This window comes from Rhinopithecus roxellana, chromosome 18, assembly GCF_007565055.1.
Source record: "Rhinopithecus roxellana isolate Shanxi Qingling chromosome 18, ASM756505v1, whole genome shotgun sequence".
Classification (NCBI taxonomy): domain Eukaryota; kingdom Metazoa; phylum Chordata; class Mammalia; order Primates; family Cercopithecidae; genus Rhinopithecus; species Rhinopithecus roxellana.
Window position 1 is genome coordinate 26,749,600 of NC_044566.1, and position 15,054 is coordinate 26,764,653.

At 35.6% G+C, this 15,054-nt stretch overlaps 1 protein-coding gene across 14 annotated transcripts in view; it reads left to right on the forward strand.

The window, feature by feature from the left end:
• MYCBP2 (MYC binding protein 2) overlaps positions 1-15,054 on the forward strand; it is a 292,153-nt gene that overhangs the window by 265,359 nt on the left and 11,740 nt on the right. For all 14 annotated transcript variants that reach the window (XM_010374615.2, XM_030921889.1, XM_030921891.1 and 11 more), the window contains 11 exons: positions 343-423; positions 1,944-2,210; positions 2,927-3,210; positions 4,662-4,758; positions 6,007-6,126; positions 8,048-8,149; positions 9,272-9,400; positions 9,761-9,893; positions 11,462-11,565; positions 12,691-12,879; positions 14,021-14,128. In XM_010374615.2, coding sequence (XP_010372917.1) covers positions 343-423; positions 1,944-2,210; positions 2,927-3,210; positions 4,662-4,758; positions 6,007-6,126; positions 8,048-8,149; positions 9,272-9,400; positions 9,761-9,893; positions 11,462-11,565; positions 12,691-12,879; positions 14,021-14,128 — 1,614 coding nt within the window. The remainder of the gene's footprint in view (positions 1-342; positions 424-1,943; positions 2,211-2,926; positions 3,211-4,661; positions 4,759-6,006; positions 6,127-8,047; positions 8,150-9,271; positions 9,401-9,760; positions 9,894-11,461; positions 11,566-12,690; positions 12,880-14,020; positions 14,129-15,054) is intronic.

Genomic DNA, 15,054 nt, shown 5'->3' on the forward strand with positions numbered 1-15,054 from the left:
CAAACAATTAAATGTGGGATGTGAACTAATAATGTTTATAATTTAGAAATAGGTTTAATCAAAGCAACTCAAATTGACTACATTAAAGAAATTTGTGAAAAGATAATGTACTTCTCTGGATTTCTTAAGTTCTGAAATTTTGTTCTTTTTATGGTCACTTTGGCCAATAGTGATTTCTTCAAACTTTAGCCTTTGTCTTAGCATTATAAGCCTCAATTTAAAATAAATTTGCTTTAAAAATATATACACAAAATTATTTCTCAAGATACTTTGAAATATCAAATATACAAATTTTGTTTAAAGAGACCGCTTCATTCTTTCATTTTCTTTTTCTATGTAAAGGCAACATCAGATGCTGACCTGAAAGAACATATGGTTGGAATCATATTTAGCAGGAGTAAGCTGACTAACTTACAAAAACAGGTTGGTTAATAGCTATTTCATTGTCTTCATTAGTTGTTTTTTTTTTGTTTTGTGTGTGTGTGTGTGTGTGTGTGTGTGTGTAGTTTGTTTGTTGGGTATAAAGCAGGGATGTCCAATCTTTTGGCTTCCCTGGGCCACATTTGAAGAAAAAGAATTGTCTTAGGCTACACATAAAATATACTAACACTAACAATAACTGATGAACTTAAAAAAAAATTTGCAAGAAAAAAACTCTCCTAATACTTTAATAACGTTTACGAATTTGTATTGGGCCACATTCAAAGCCATCCTGGGCCACATGCAGTCCCCCGGCTGCAGGTTGGATGAGCTTGGTATAAAGTATTTTGAAAAATTTATGAAGACTTTTTTATGCTCACCCTTTTATAGGTCCTGCAGAATGTGCCTGCCGTTTTTTAGAGAGGAATGAGTATTTTGGCATACCTTCATCATTTTAAAGATTTTGATTGTGAAAACTTGCTTACCTTGCTGCTGTTTGTTATGGGTAGATTTTTTATTTGGTGTCAAATACCCAGTTATATCAGATTTGATTTGCATTTCCCATATTTCTTTTCCCCCATTTTATGTGTTGGCTGAGCAATTGACAGTGTTAACTATACCAGTGTTAATATTTTTAAATATAACCAGGTGAGGAAATAGCACTGTATTATTCATATAATGGGGTGCTCATGACATAAAAATATCACTTCAAAAGTCAAATATAGATTTTAAATTAACCTATTATTCTAACTTTTTTGAGATGGCGTCTCGCTCTGTCACCTAGGCTGGAGTGCAGTGGCGCGATCTCGGCTCACTGTAAGCTCCACCTCCTGGGTTCACACCATTCTCCTGCCTCGGCCTCCCAAGTAGCTGGGACTACAGATGCCCACCACAACGCCCGGCTAATTTTTTTGTATTTTTGGTAGAGATGGGGTTTCACCGTGTTAGGATGGTCTCAATCTCCTGACCTCGTGATCCACCCGCCTTGGCCTCCCAAAGTGTTGGGATTACAGGCATGAGCCACCGCGCCCAACCCTATTCTAACTTTCTACACTATTATTCTTTTCAATAAATTACAACATGAATTTACTAGCAGTGTTTCATTTAATCTTAGATGCTTTCAGTTGTAAAATGTCATGTATAGTTTCAGTATTGTGAATCTTATCAGCTATAAAGCACCTTATGAACATAATGGTAAACCATGAGAAAAAGTGTCTTCGATGATAAAATTAATGATTGGTTTTTGATGTGCGAAACTGCAAGCATAGGCATTAATAACTTGCATATAATTAGTTTACACATAGTAGTTGATTTAAATATTTCCATTTTTATTGTGGCTCCCCTAGCTTTACCTGTTTTTCAGATGAGTTAAGAGAATGACATATGATGGAGAATTAACTGGGAGAATAGTATTAAAATTGGGTATCAATTTACTTTCTTGTCTTATTCTTTTGTTTGCTTGTTTTGCTAGGAGTAGTAAATCAAACTTATATTTTTACATGTTCTATGTTAACTTTAAATAGGTGTGTGCTCATATCGTCCAAGCTATTCGCATGGAAGCTACCAGAGTCCGTGAAGAATGGGAACATGCTATATCAAGCAAAGAAAATGCCAATTCTCAGCCAAATGATGAAGATGCCTCCTCTGATGCCTACTGCTTTGAGCTGCTCTCTATGGTTTTAGCACTGAGTGGCTCTAACGTTGGCCGGCAGTATCTGGCTCAACAGCTAACTCTGCTTCAGGATCTCTTCTCGCTGCTTCACACAGCCTCTCCTAGAGTCCAGAGACAGGTGACTGATCACACCACAGCCTTGCCATTGCTTTTGTTACTTGACCATTGTTAAAAGTTGCAATGCAAAGATAATTATCTAAGGACCCTAAATATAGATTTTTATTTTGTAGTTTATTTTGTTTGGGGCCTGTATTTTGCTCCCTTTTTTTTTTTTTTTTTTTTTAACTGTTTATTATGAGAGTATAGAATACTAAAATATGTTCCATTTTTAATGTGTTGTGATAAAAGAGTATTCTGGCTACTGATTACCATATTACCATGAAATATATAATGTCATTTAGCCCTGACCAGAAAGAAAAGGTGTTTTTTTTTCTTGCTGCCTTGGGTTAGTAATTACCACTACTATTACCATTTGAATATTATGTATATCATATTTCCTTTCTTCACAAAATGTAAGATAGTGTTTAAATCATATTTCTTTTCTTAAAGATTTTGAAGTTACAGAATGGTAGTTAGGTACATTAAAAAATGAAGCCTGGGACAGTGTGCAGTGACTTATGCCTGTAATCCCAGCACTTCGGGAGGCAAAGCTGAGAGGATCCCTTGAGCCTGGGAGTTCAAGGCTGCAGTGCGCTGTGGTCACTCCACTGCACTCCAACCTGGGCAACAAAGCAAGAGCCTGTCTTAAAAAAAAAAAAAAAAAATGAAAAAGAAAAGAAAACCTTAAAATATCAGTCTTTACATGGAATTCTCTCATTTTATTTTTCTTACCAGGTAACCTCTTTACTAAGAAGAGTTTTGCCTGAAGTAACCCCTAATCGTCTGGCCAGCATCATAGGAGTGAAATCCCTCCCCCCAGCAGATATCAGTGATATCATTCACTCAACAGAGAAAGGAGACTGGAATAAGCTGGGTATCTTGGACATGTTTCTAGGATGCATTGCCAAAGCACTCACTGTACAGCTAAAAGCCAAAGGAACCACCATCACAGGAACAGCTGGTACCACTGTGGGCAAAGGAGTTACAACAGTTACTCTTCCAATGATTTTCAATTCCAGGTTAGTTATTGCCTCTATTTTAGTACCAAAACAGAATAGAGTGAGCTACTGTTCAGAAATTTAAGACATAATTTCAAATTTTACCTTGTTAGGTTACTTACCAAATAAAATCCATTAACAACTGGCTCATATATAAAAAGAATGTCATGTATATAATAAAAGTGTCATTTACAATTAGTGGGGAATAGAAAGTAAGCTGAATATGTGATGTCAGAATATTTGGATATCCATGTTAAAAAAATTCTAGATACCCACCTCTCATCATACACAAAATTAAACTTCAGTTTTAGGTAATTTTTTTTTTGCCACAATAAAAAGAAATAAACATAGGGGAATAAAGTAAAGTTCAGGTCAATTAAAGCTTTATGTACATTTCTTTTTAAAACTGTACTAGGACAAATTATAGAAAAATATTTTTGTAATCTTCAATTTGGTAAGAACTTCTTAAACAAAACACAGAACCCAGAGTCATATAGGAAGATATTTATAGATTTGACTATATAAAAATGAAAATTACTTGATAGGTGATAATATTTAAATGTTTTAAAATATAAGCAACTAACTTAGAAAAATATTTAAACTTATATAATAGACAATGATTTATTAGCATAATATAGGAGAATGACTACAAATCAATTTTAAAAAGGCAAACAACTGATAAGAATAATAAATGACAAAAGCAGTCAGTTCACAGAAAAAAACTAATAAATGCCAGTAAACAAATGAGGACACCTCACTACTAATCAGATAAATGTAGATTAAAATAATTACAAAGTGTCTTTGATGCTTTGGCAACATTATGAGGAAATAGGCATTTTCATCTCATATAAATTGCTGCAGCCTTTTTGGATATCTGTTTAATAATATCTATAGTTTAAACATGCATGTCTTTTGACCTACCAATTCTACTTCTAAAACTTTCATACATTTGCACCAAGATATATATGCAAGGATGTTCTGTAATTGTGTGTAACAGTAGAGAATTAGAGACATCTGGAACAGTGTTACTTGTGGAGTCAATCCATGACAATATGCAGACAGCATCAGAATGTTAATCATTGTATCACTTCTTTCCTGTAGTCTTGCTAGGAAAAAAGTCAGCTGAACTAAATAGTAGTGTGCTTAGTGATACAGTGAATTTATATTCTGGCACAAGCTCCACATTATCCGCATATGCACTAGAAATAAGTCGTGTGTGGTCCCTGGACTGTACTTCTAAAAGATGCACAGAGAAATAATGTGCAAACAGAGAAATACTTGGAAACTCCACTTGCTTTAACTGCTGTCTTGGGATTTGGGGTAATGGTTTAATGAATTTTCTTCTTAAATGTTTTAATTGATTGTCACTTAAAAATCTAAAATGCTGCATTCTGAAATAACATTTTTATCTTTTTCATTTGTTAGTGCTACTGATAATTTATTGGCTTTATAAATGCTAATTTTTCTTGTAGTTATCTCCGACGAGGTGAAAGTCATTGGTGGATGAAGGGCTCAACCCCTACCCAGATCTCAGAGATCATCATTAAACTTATCAAGGATATGGCAGCAGTAAGTTCCCATTCTTCTGACTGTTTTGGCAGGGAAGTGCAGCAGGATTCTGACTGATAGAACAGCTTACTCTACTGAATTGATAGGAGATGTAGATTAGTGTAACTTTACTTAAAGACTATTTTTAGTATGTTAATTATCATGCTGTTTGTCTTTTCAGTGAGTGATAAATTTGTCATTTATGTAAACCATGTTCATTTCCAATTTTCCAGTTAATTTGTGTGAGAATTGTTACCTGACTTTAAAATCTAGTAAAATAAAATATGCCCTTTCAGACCCTAAGAAAGAACTTGATTCCAAAAACCTAAAGGAAAAAAGGGAGAAGAGAGCTCTCGGAGTGGAAGTTTCTCATTCTCCTCAGTCTTCATGGTTTTTAAACTCTTTATTCTTCTTTATTAATGTCCTATGCCCTCTGTCTTAAGATGGTGGCTTCCAAAGGAGATCTGGGAGTGTGGAGGTCAGGGAGTTACTTTACAGCATGCCTGGCTCTGATTAGTTGCTCCTTGACATTTTCCACACATTCTATTGTATTTCTAGGAGACCAGCCTGAGAAGGCCAAGGTAGTGTGGAATGTAGAGTCAGAAGGAACAGAAGGCAGCTTGGAGAAGGAGGAGGAATTGAACCGCCCCTTAAATCGTGTGGATATAAGAAGTGGGAGGATTTTCTGGGGGGAAAATGAAATTCTATCACTTTTCCCAATAGCATAGACATTTTCTCAACCTCTGTGGCAAGCAGACTTTCTCAGGGTGTTCATTGGATTAAAATATTTAGGAGTAATATTTAGGAACACCTAAATTATATGACAGCTAAATGTTTGTTCATTACAAATCAAGGTAGCAAATAAAAGTAGTTGTAGTTTGAACCTGTTTATATTTTAGGTTCCAGTAATACTCATCTAAAGCAGTTAGCTTCACTGTGTAAATTTTATGCTCAAACATAGATAACCTTAGTATTTCTGTTATGTTTTTATAAGATGTGAGAGCAATTACCCTTGACTTTCCAGGAAAAGAGTATTGAGCACTTAATTAATTATTTATTTTTAAATATCAAAATGATGATTAGAAGTTGAATTTTGCATAGGATCGCAAAGAAATGTTAGTTCAAAAGTCTGTGCCCGTGATCTAAAATTCTATGGTCTCACTAAAAACAAATACTTCCTTTTGATAGGAGATGTTATTTAAGAAAAAAGAATTTACTATGGTAATATATTTCTGGTTACTTATTAAAATATTCTGTTCTGCTCAACAGGGTCATCTGTCAGAAGCTTGGTCCCGAGTGACAAAAAATGCTATTGCAGAAACTATCATTGCCTTGACCAAGATGGAAGAAGAATTTAGGTCTCCAGTGAGATGTATTGCAACAACTAGAGTAGGTTTTGCTTTATTTTGTTTTGTTTTAAATTTGGTCTGTATCATTGCATGTTCTTTTTCAGTAATAGATTTAAACAAATTTTAATCACTAAGTCAATGTAATTATTTTTTGACCAAATACTGTATTTATTGAAAAAGTATAAAGAGGTTTTATATTATGAACTAGTCATTACTTCTCACTGTTATGTGTTCTGTGTCACTTGTTTTTGTTATTGTTTAGGAAGCCAAGGATACACTGGTTAGAAAAGGCTAATTGCATTGTACGTTGTTTGTGTGTTGTCTTTCTAATGATCTGTTTACTGTAGTTTACCACAGTAAGTTTCGTGTCGGCATTATGCTGTGATAGACCAAAGGTCCTTTGGAGACGAGACCCCTGCCTGTGCCTGGTTGTTCTAATGTAGAGCCTTATAAGTTACTTAGAGGGTTTATAGGTCTTACTTCTAAAAAGCAAGAAGTGTTTGTCCAGGGCAGGGTCAGGGTGGAAATCTCTGAGGAAATGAGATTGCATTCTTCAGATGACACATTTATAGTAAGTTTTAACCTACTAGATTTCATGTCCCATATGCCTCCAGAAAAGATTTGAGATTTCCTTGAAGCAGGGCAGTCTGATAACATTAGGAAAAAGTGAATGCTGGTAAAAATTGCTTATGTTAATCCTCAGAAATCTGAAAAAGAAGATAAACTGTATATCCCTAGGGCAAAAAGAGTCAATTTATGCCATCTTACTATTATTGACTGTGACACCTGAAGCAGGTATTTTTGACAGTAATCCTTTCCCACCACTCATGTATTGCTTTCTTTCAGTCTGCATTCCCCTTCCTCCTTGCATGCATTATTTGTCTTTTTCTATTTTTCTGTCCCTATTTTAACATCTCTTGCTCTCTGTATCCAATGACACATGCGCTTCTTAGAGTTGAGCTAGTTAAGTCATTTTCTATTCTTCATTAATGAGGGGATATATCATTCTATATAAAACTGAAGCTTACGCTTTAAACCTCAGAAATTTTTAACAATTTCTGAGAACAGTTGTCTTTTCTTTTTTTTTTTTTTTTTTTTGAGACGGAGTTTCGCTCTTGATTCCCAGGCTGGAGTGAAATAGTGCGATCTTGGCTCATTGCAACTTCCACCTCCCAGGTACAAGCGATTCTCCTGTCTCAGCCACCCAAGTAGCTTGGATTACAGGCATGTGCCACCACACCCGGCTAATTTTTTTTGTATTTGGTAGAGACGGGGTTTCATCATGTTAGTCAGGCTGGTCGCAAACTCCTGACCTCAGGTGATCCACCCACCTTGGCCTGCCAAAGTGCTGGGATTATAGGCATGAGCCACTGTGCCTGGCCATATTTTTGAGAACGTTTTCTAAAGCTTGTTAGACGTTTATGTATTTCTGACAAAGTGCACTGAGTATAGTATTAGGCCTTCTGGGGCAACAAAGACTTCTGAGGAACTTTTATTATCTAGAAGGATTGAATGTGTACCTGATACTCATGGGACTGTACACAATTTAGCAGTTGCTATACCACCTTCTTTGGCATTTAATGCTTCAGTCAGATGATACTAAATGGAAAAATATGCAGAAGGCATTAGTACAGTAAATATTAAATATGCCAATTCATTTATTCATATGTTGTTTACATAGTAGACCAATAAAGGATAATTTTATTTGTCAGATAGAAGACGGGGGGTTCATCAGAGAAAAGTCACTTGTTCAGTAGATATCTGAGTGCCTTCTGTGTGCATGGCACATAGGACAGTGATCGTGTATACCTGCTACCACATCAGGAAAACTTGAGTGCCACTGAGTATCTATGTGTTTCAAAATCAACCAGCATTTATTGAGCTGTTGTGATGTGTCACAGTCAGCATTTCATAAGTCTTTCCTGAAAATTCAGTAGTGTAACAGCTTTCCCTTTCAACAGCTCTGGCTTGCTCTCGCATCCCTATGTGTTCTTGATCAGGACCACGTAGATCGTCTCTCCTCAGGGAGATGGATGGGAAAGGATGGACAACAAAAACAAATGGTGAGATCAGAATTTTGTAAAAATGTATCTTGCTTTCCTTTACAGTAAGCTTTAGCTTAGCTTAAAAACAAACAAACAAACAAAAAACACATCAATGTACACAGTTAGTGGATCTCTTGAAAGACTGTGTCCCTTTGGCCAAGTTCATCTCACAAGTCTATTTCACTGAGAATCCCTTCTTCATAGTATATAGAAACTTCAGGGGCTTTTAAGTGTATAAAAGAGCTTTCTTCTTCTTCTCTGAGTCGTGTTTGCATCATATCAAAATTTATTTTTAGCCAGAGTCTGATTCAGTGGCTAGATATTTTCCTAAAATGTAGTCAGTCTTATAGTAGGAAGGAAATAAAGCAGTAACACAGGCAACATGACACACCACCTGTTCACATATATACTTAAGTAGGTTTGATGGGTATCTTTAAGTTCACTAGAAGGGAAAACTTTCTATAGGCCCTTTCACCATTTTCTTATTAATGTTCAAGTTTCAAAAATAAACAGTTTATTCCTTTGGCATACAGAATGTTTGGATACATAATGGGGCAGACATTTCTTAAGTCTCTAAGTAACAAAGTATACCTGTTCATTGTATTAATCATTGAACCTGCAAAGTGCATTAATCATTGAATTTGGAGTTTTGAGAGATAATTTTTATAGTTAAGTACATTTGCAATAATTTCTATCTAATATTCAGATTCTAAATTCTTTTTTTTTTTTTGAGACGGAGTCTTGCTCTGTCGCCCAGGCTGGAGTGCAGTGGCCAGATCTCAGCTCACTGCAAGCTCCACCTCCCGGGTTCACGCCATTCTCCTGCCTCAGCCTCCCGAGTAGCTGGGACTACAGGCACCCACCACCACGCCCGGCTAGTTTTTTGTTTTTTTTAGTAGAGACGGGGTTTCACCGTGTTAGCCAGGATGGTCTCGATCTCCTGACCTCATGATCCACCCGTCTCGGCCTCCCAAAGTACTGGGATTACAGGCTTGAGCCACCGCGCCTGGCCCAGATTCTAAATTCTTAATAGACTTCAGAATAACCGTTTATTTTTGTAAATAAATTACATTCAATTTGTCTGAGAGTCTGGGACTTTCTTGTTAATCTAATGTAACATGTGGAAATGTCTTATTTTAGCCTATGTGTGATAACCATGATGATGGTGAAACAGCAGCAATCATTTTATGCAATGTCTGTGGAAATTTATGTACAGACTGTGACCGATTCCTTCACCTTCATCGAAGAACCAAAACTCATCAAAGACAGGTGAAGATTTTTGTCTCTGGAGCATAAAATATGTTCAGTGAATTTTGAAATAAATGTGTGAAAAAGGCTTGGTGTTGTAGGGGGAGAAAGTGGACTTTGGAATCAAAGACCTTGGTTGAGTTCACAGCTGTCTCACTTACCATCTATAAATAGCAAGTTGTTTTATGTTTAGAAATACTTAATTTCTCCATTTATTAAAAAGGGACTGCTGTGAAGATTAAAGAGAAGATTGGAAATATTCAAAACTTCTTAGGGTGCTTAAATGAAAACCATTATTATTATTGAATATTTAAATTTTATACTCCCCCTTTCAGTGTGATAAATAAGCATATTTTTCCCTGTTCTTTAATGAAATAATAGGTCTTCAAAGAAGAAGAAGAAGCTATAAAGGTTGACCTTCATGAAGGTTGTGGTAGAACCAAATTGTTCTGGTTGATGGCACTAGCAGATTCTAAAACAATGAAGGCAATGGTGGAATTCCGAGAACACACAGGTAAAAGGTTTAAAGATTGAGCCATGCCTTTAAAACCCACAAAAAAGATTAAACCATGCTGACTGATTATAACTAAACTGTGAATAATTTTGAGTGGTATTCTGATGTTTAATTATGACATCATTGTTCACTGTCTACGTTATTATATTTACTAAATATATAGAGTGTTCTATGGTGGAGAGAGCATTAGACCAAAAGTCAAAAAATCTGATTTGCCACTAACTAGCTGTGTGGCCTCAAGCACATCACTTAACCTCTCTGGAACTCATTGACTTCATTTATAAAGTGAGAGGGTCACAACTAATGGGGCTCCATAGATAAAACACATTTCTATTGATAATTCCCTTCTAGTTCTGCTAGTTGTTCCCCCAAAATAAAAATTGCTGTACTAGTTGATCACTGAGATCTCTATTTATTATAAGGTTGTATGATTTTATGATATTTTTAGAGATTTTTGTAGACCTAATGCTTCTGAAGGTTTTGTGAATGGTACTGTTTCCATTGATAGCAATAAAGTAATTAACAAAAATGAATAAACATTAAACAAAAAGTAACTTATGTATGTTAAATGTATTTTTATCTCTAAAACATAGTTTTCATTTTGCTGTTTTTTTAAAGTAAATCTTGTATATTCCTAGTTCAAAGTTATGTTGAATCTTAAAAATTCTCAGTTTTCAGCACATCTGCAGTCTGTCATTTGACACAAACTTCCAATGTTGGAGTTAAGTGTAAATCTGAATCAATTGAATTCTAGGGTGACTTTTCATGCTGCAAGAGCATGACCTACTTTTCTTATAGCTGATTTCTTCCTCCTATAATCTGTCAGTGCTATATATTACATTAATAAATGTTCTAATGTCTAACCATCCTTGTAGTCATGATATAAACTATCCTTTTTAAATAGATTTTTCTGTAAATATTGCTGAATTCAATAATTGATATTAATTATAGTTAGATTTTTATATCTGTGTTTAAAAATCAACTTGATCTGTAATTTTCAAATCTTCACCTTCTTTTTCTTATTGCTCTGTTCTTGTTTTATGGATTCTGTTTCTTCTTTAAGTATTTCAAACATATTTAAATTCCTTTTCAAATTGCAGAGTTCCTGAGGTAGGAATTCTGTTTTTCAAGTTTCATACTCTGATGATAGGCTTTATACTATGCCTTATAATTTTGTTATATAAAGATACTTAAAAGATTTCCCTAACTTCTGTGTAGTTTTATTTAATTTTTGGTTTTTTTTATGGTATTGTGCATTTGGAGTCAGGGGCTTGTCACATCTCAGTCTGGTAATTTGACTAGAAGTCCAGTCTGTTTCTTTCACTGAAAAAAATGTTAGTCAAGAATGTATTTGGCTTCAGATAGGTCTTTAATTTCTTTTTGTGTGTGTGTCATTATTTACTTTATAATTAGGACAACTTAGAAACCTTCTATTCTAAAACTGTCAGGCTGATTTACCAAGGATAGCAACTGATACAAACCTAGTTTGCTGTTTAAAATTTAGTTCTGTTAAAATATGTAGAAAACATATCCATCAGAAGGATTTTTATTTTTCTGCTTGAACCTAGGCAAACCCACCACAAGTAGCTCAGAAGCATGTCGCTTCTGTGGTTCCAGGAGTGGAACAGAGTTATCTGCTGTTGGCAGTGTTTGTTCTGATGCAGATTGCCAGGTGAGTATATAGTGACACAGGCTATCCCATTGAGCAATGGTCCATGTTCCCCTGTGACACCTTTACTTCATATAGATAAGAGTTATAGCTCAGCGTCACTTCAGCGTCCTAAATGAATGTATTACCTATGTGAAGCGTCAAATGCATTGCCAAAGTTGGAGAATGGGTCAAATAAAGCTCTCAAGCCCAAACCACACTCTTTTTATGTGTTTCTCAGTTACCATGATCATATGTATTTAATGTCTACTTTTGTATTAGAAACAGTTAAAAATTTATGAACTGTATTTCCTTTATCCCTTACACACATTATTCACTTATTTCCTTAAAATACATTTTCAACATCTAAGAGTTCTTTAGTCCTGAACATATATAAACATATTCTATGTTGTCCAAATGTTTTTGGTTTCTCAATTCATTTCATAAGAATGTGGATATGCTCAGAGAGTGAGAGGTGCCTTTTTAAAAAAAAAAAAAAACAAAAACACGTTTTGGTGATGCAGGGAGTGGTGACTGGGAAATTATACATTGGGGAGCTTTTTTTTTTTTTTTGAGACAGAGTCTGGCTCTGTCGCCCAGGGTGCGGTACAGTGGCGTGATCTCAGCTCACTGCAACCCCGCCTCCCGGGTTCAAGCGATTCTCCTGCCTCAGCCTCCTGAGTAGCTGGGATTACAGGCGCACACTACCACGCCCGGTTAATTTTTGTTTTTTTAGTAGAGACGGGGTTTCACCATGTTGGTCAGGCTGGTCTCGAACTGCTGACCTCGTGATCTGCCCACCTCAGCCTCACAAACTGCTGGGATTACAGGTGTAAGCCACAACTCCCAGCCAGGAACTTTTTGCTTCATATCTGTGCATGATAACAAAGATGAAATTATAATTCACTTATCAACATTCCCTTTATAGAGAGTGGCATTTTAAAAAAATCACATCAAAAAAACAGACTTTGTTAAGAAACCTAATTTATATTCAAACAAAGATTAGAAATAACTTTACTTTGCTGTTACTTGGCCTGCATAGATACTTCCTGTGGGAAAATAATCTGTGGAAATTTATATAATAAGGAAAATTACCAGAATGTGTGCCTTTTTTAAAACTTGTGTAACATTGTTATTCATCTTTAACAGGAATATGCCAAGATAGCCTGTAGTAAGACGCATCCTTGTGGCCATCCATGCGGGGGTGTTAAAAACGAAGAGCACTGTCTGCCCTGTCTACACGGCTGTGACAAAAGTGCCACAAGCCTGAAGCAAGATGCCGATGACATGTGTATGATATGTTTCACCGAAGCGCTTTCAGCAGCACCAGCCATTCAGGTTGCCTCAGCTTTTAAAGTATTGAATGTATCCAGACATTAACATGGGGAATATATTTGTCAAATAAACAGTTGATTGAGGCCAGGCACGGTGGCTCACGCCTGTAATCTCAGCACTTTGGGAGGCTGAGGCGGGCAGATCACAAGGTCAGGAGATCGAGACTATCCTGGCTAACACAGTGAAACCCCCTCTCTACTAAAAATACAAAAAAAAAAAAAAAAAAAAATAACTGGGCGTGGTGGCGGGCGCCTGTAGTCCCAGCTACTTGAGAGGCTGAGGCAGGAGAATGGCGTGAACCTGGGAGATGGAGCTTGCAGTGAGCCAAGATCATGCCACTGCACTCCAGCCGGGGCAACACAACCAGACTCAGTCTCAAAAAAAAAAAAAAAAAAAGCAGTTGATTGAAATTTTTTTTTATATCGCTAGGCAGAAGTGTTCTTTTAATCTATGCATCTACCAGGCTAATGAGGAGCAAATTCTGCCTCTTTATGCTATGCTTCCTATGTTGCATGCTCAGTGTTAATTTGTGAATTTGTGTGAGCCTCTATAATCAACAGAATGTATAAAATGTTCGGGGGGGGGGATTATTAGATTATCCCCCAATAGCTAAGGCTCTTCTTAATTTCTAAAATCCACAATAGTATTTTTACAACATTATATAATTGATCTATACATAATGATAAATACTTTTATACATATATAAGTTACTGTGCACTCAATAAGTTTTTTTAACTTTTACCCGTTGCTTATATTTTCAGTTCTCATGATTCCAAGATAATAGTCTCCAAAACAAAATCATAAATCAGTAATTTCTTCTTCTTTCTGTGAGATACAAAATTGAATAATTTTACGTTTTTTCCTAACTTGGCTTACTTTATGTAGGTGGCATTAATATATGAATGGTAAAAAAGTAGGAGAAGCCGAAGGCCTAGTTAATAGTGTCCCAATTTACTATAATGAAATTTAGTAAATAATAATGTCCCAATTTCAGTGTCCCATTGAATTTTCATTATAGTAAATTTCTTAATTTTTCTTTTACCTTCTTTAAGTAGTGCCTTGCATTAAATAATCTCCCAGTCACTCAACTGTTTATCATTATTATATTTGCTTATGTCCTTTTCTTTTCTTTTCTTTATTTAAGCTGGATTGTAGTCACGTATTCCACTTACAGTGCTGTCGGCGAGTTTTAGAAAATCGATGGCTTGGCCCAAGGATAACATTTGGATTTATATCTTGTCCCATTTGTAAGGTATGGAAAGAATCTGAAATCATGTACTTTCTTTTTCTTTTGTTCTTTCTTTTCACCTTTCAAAATAAACATATGTCACCATTTCTTGGTTTCCTCTCCAGTTTACGTTTTACACACCAGTCACTAGCAATTTCTTCCATTCTCATTCATGTGGAATGAGAGAGAGAGAAACAGAGAGAGAATATAATCTCTCTGTAATAATGCATCTCAAAACAGTAATTGTCCATTTAAAACTGATTACACTCTGTTAAACATATTACATGAAAAAGTTCATTTAAACATCATGATGCATTAAGGGGCATGTATCTCTACTCTCAGACCACCAGAGAGGTCAGTTGACATAACATGACAACGACTACTAAAAAGTTTGAATGATCCTCTGGTGTTGGTAGAAACTGATACCTGCCATTAAAGAGTGAAATTGGAACCCTCAGTACTACTAGAACAGATTCTTTTAGAGCTTAGTTAAAACAAGGAGAAAGTTCTTGGCATTTTGACACGTTTCTGCAAAGGTAGTCAGCAAGTAGGAAGTTGTTTTGGCAAGCTAATAATGATTAACAAAAAGCTCTTTTTAAAGAGTGTGGCAGTATTTTCCCTATTAATTCCTCTTTCCTTTTTGTTCTATTAAGCTGTTCCTATTTTCTTATCTTCATATTTGCAAACTAATATGAAGGGTATAATATGGAAAGACTTAGTACAATCATTGTCTAGATAGACTGAGAAATAATCAAAAAGATTGTAGTATTTTGCTCTCCCCTATCATATGTTGCCACAAATATTAATAGATACATGAAGGTTTTATAGCACATGCTACCTGTTCACTTCTGTCACCTGGCGTTCTGCCTTCCCCTCAAGGAAGCATTAGACACACGCGCACACACACACACTCAGACAGCGTGTCTTATTTGTGGCAGCAAGGTAACTTT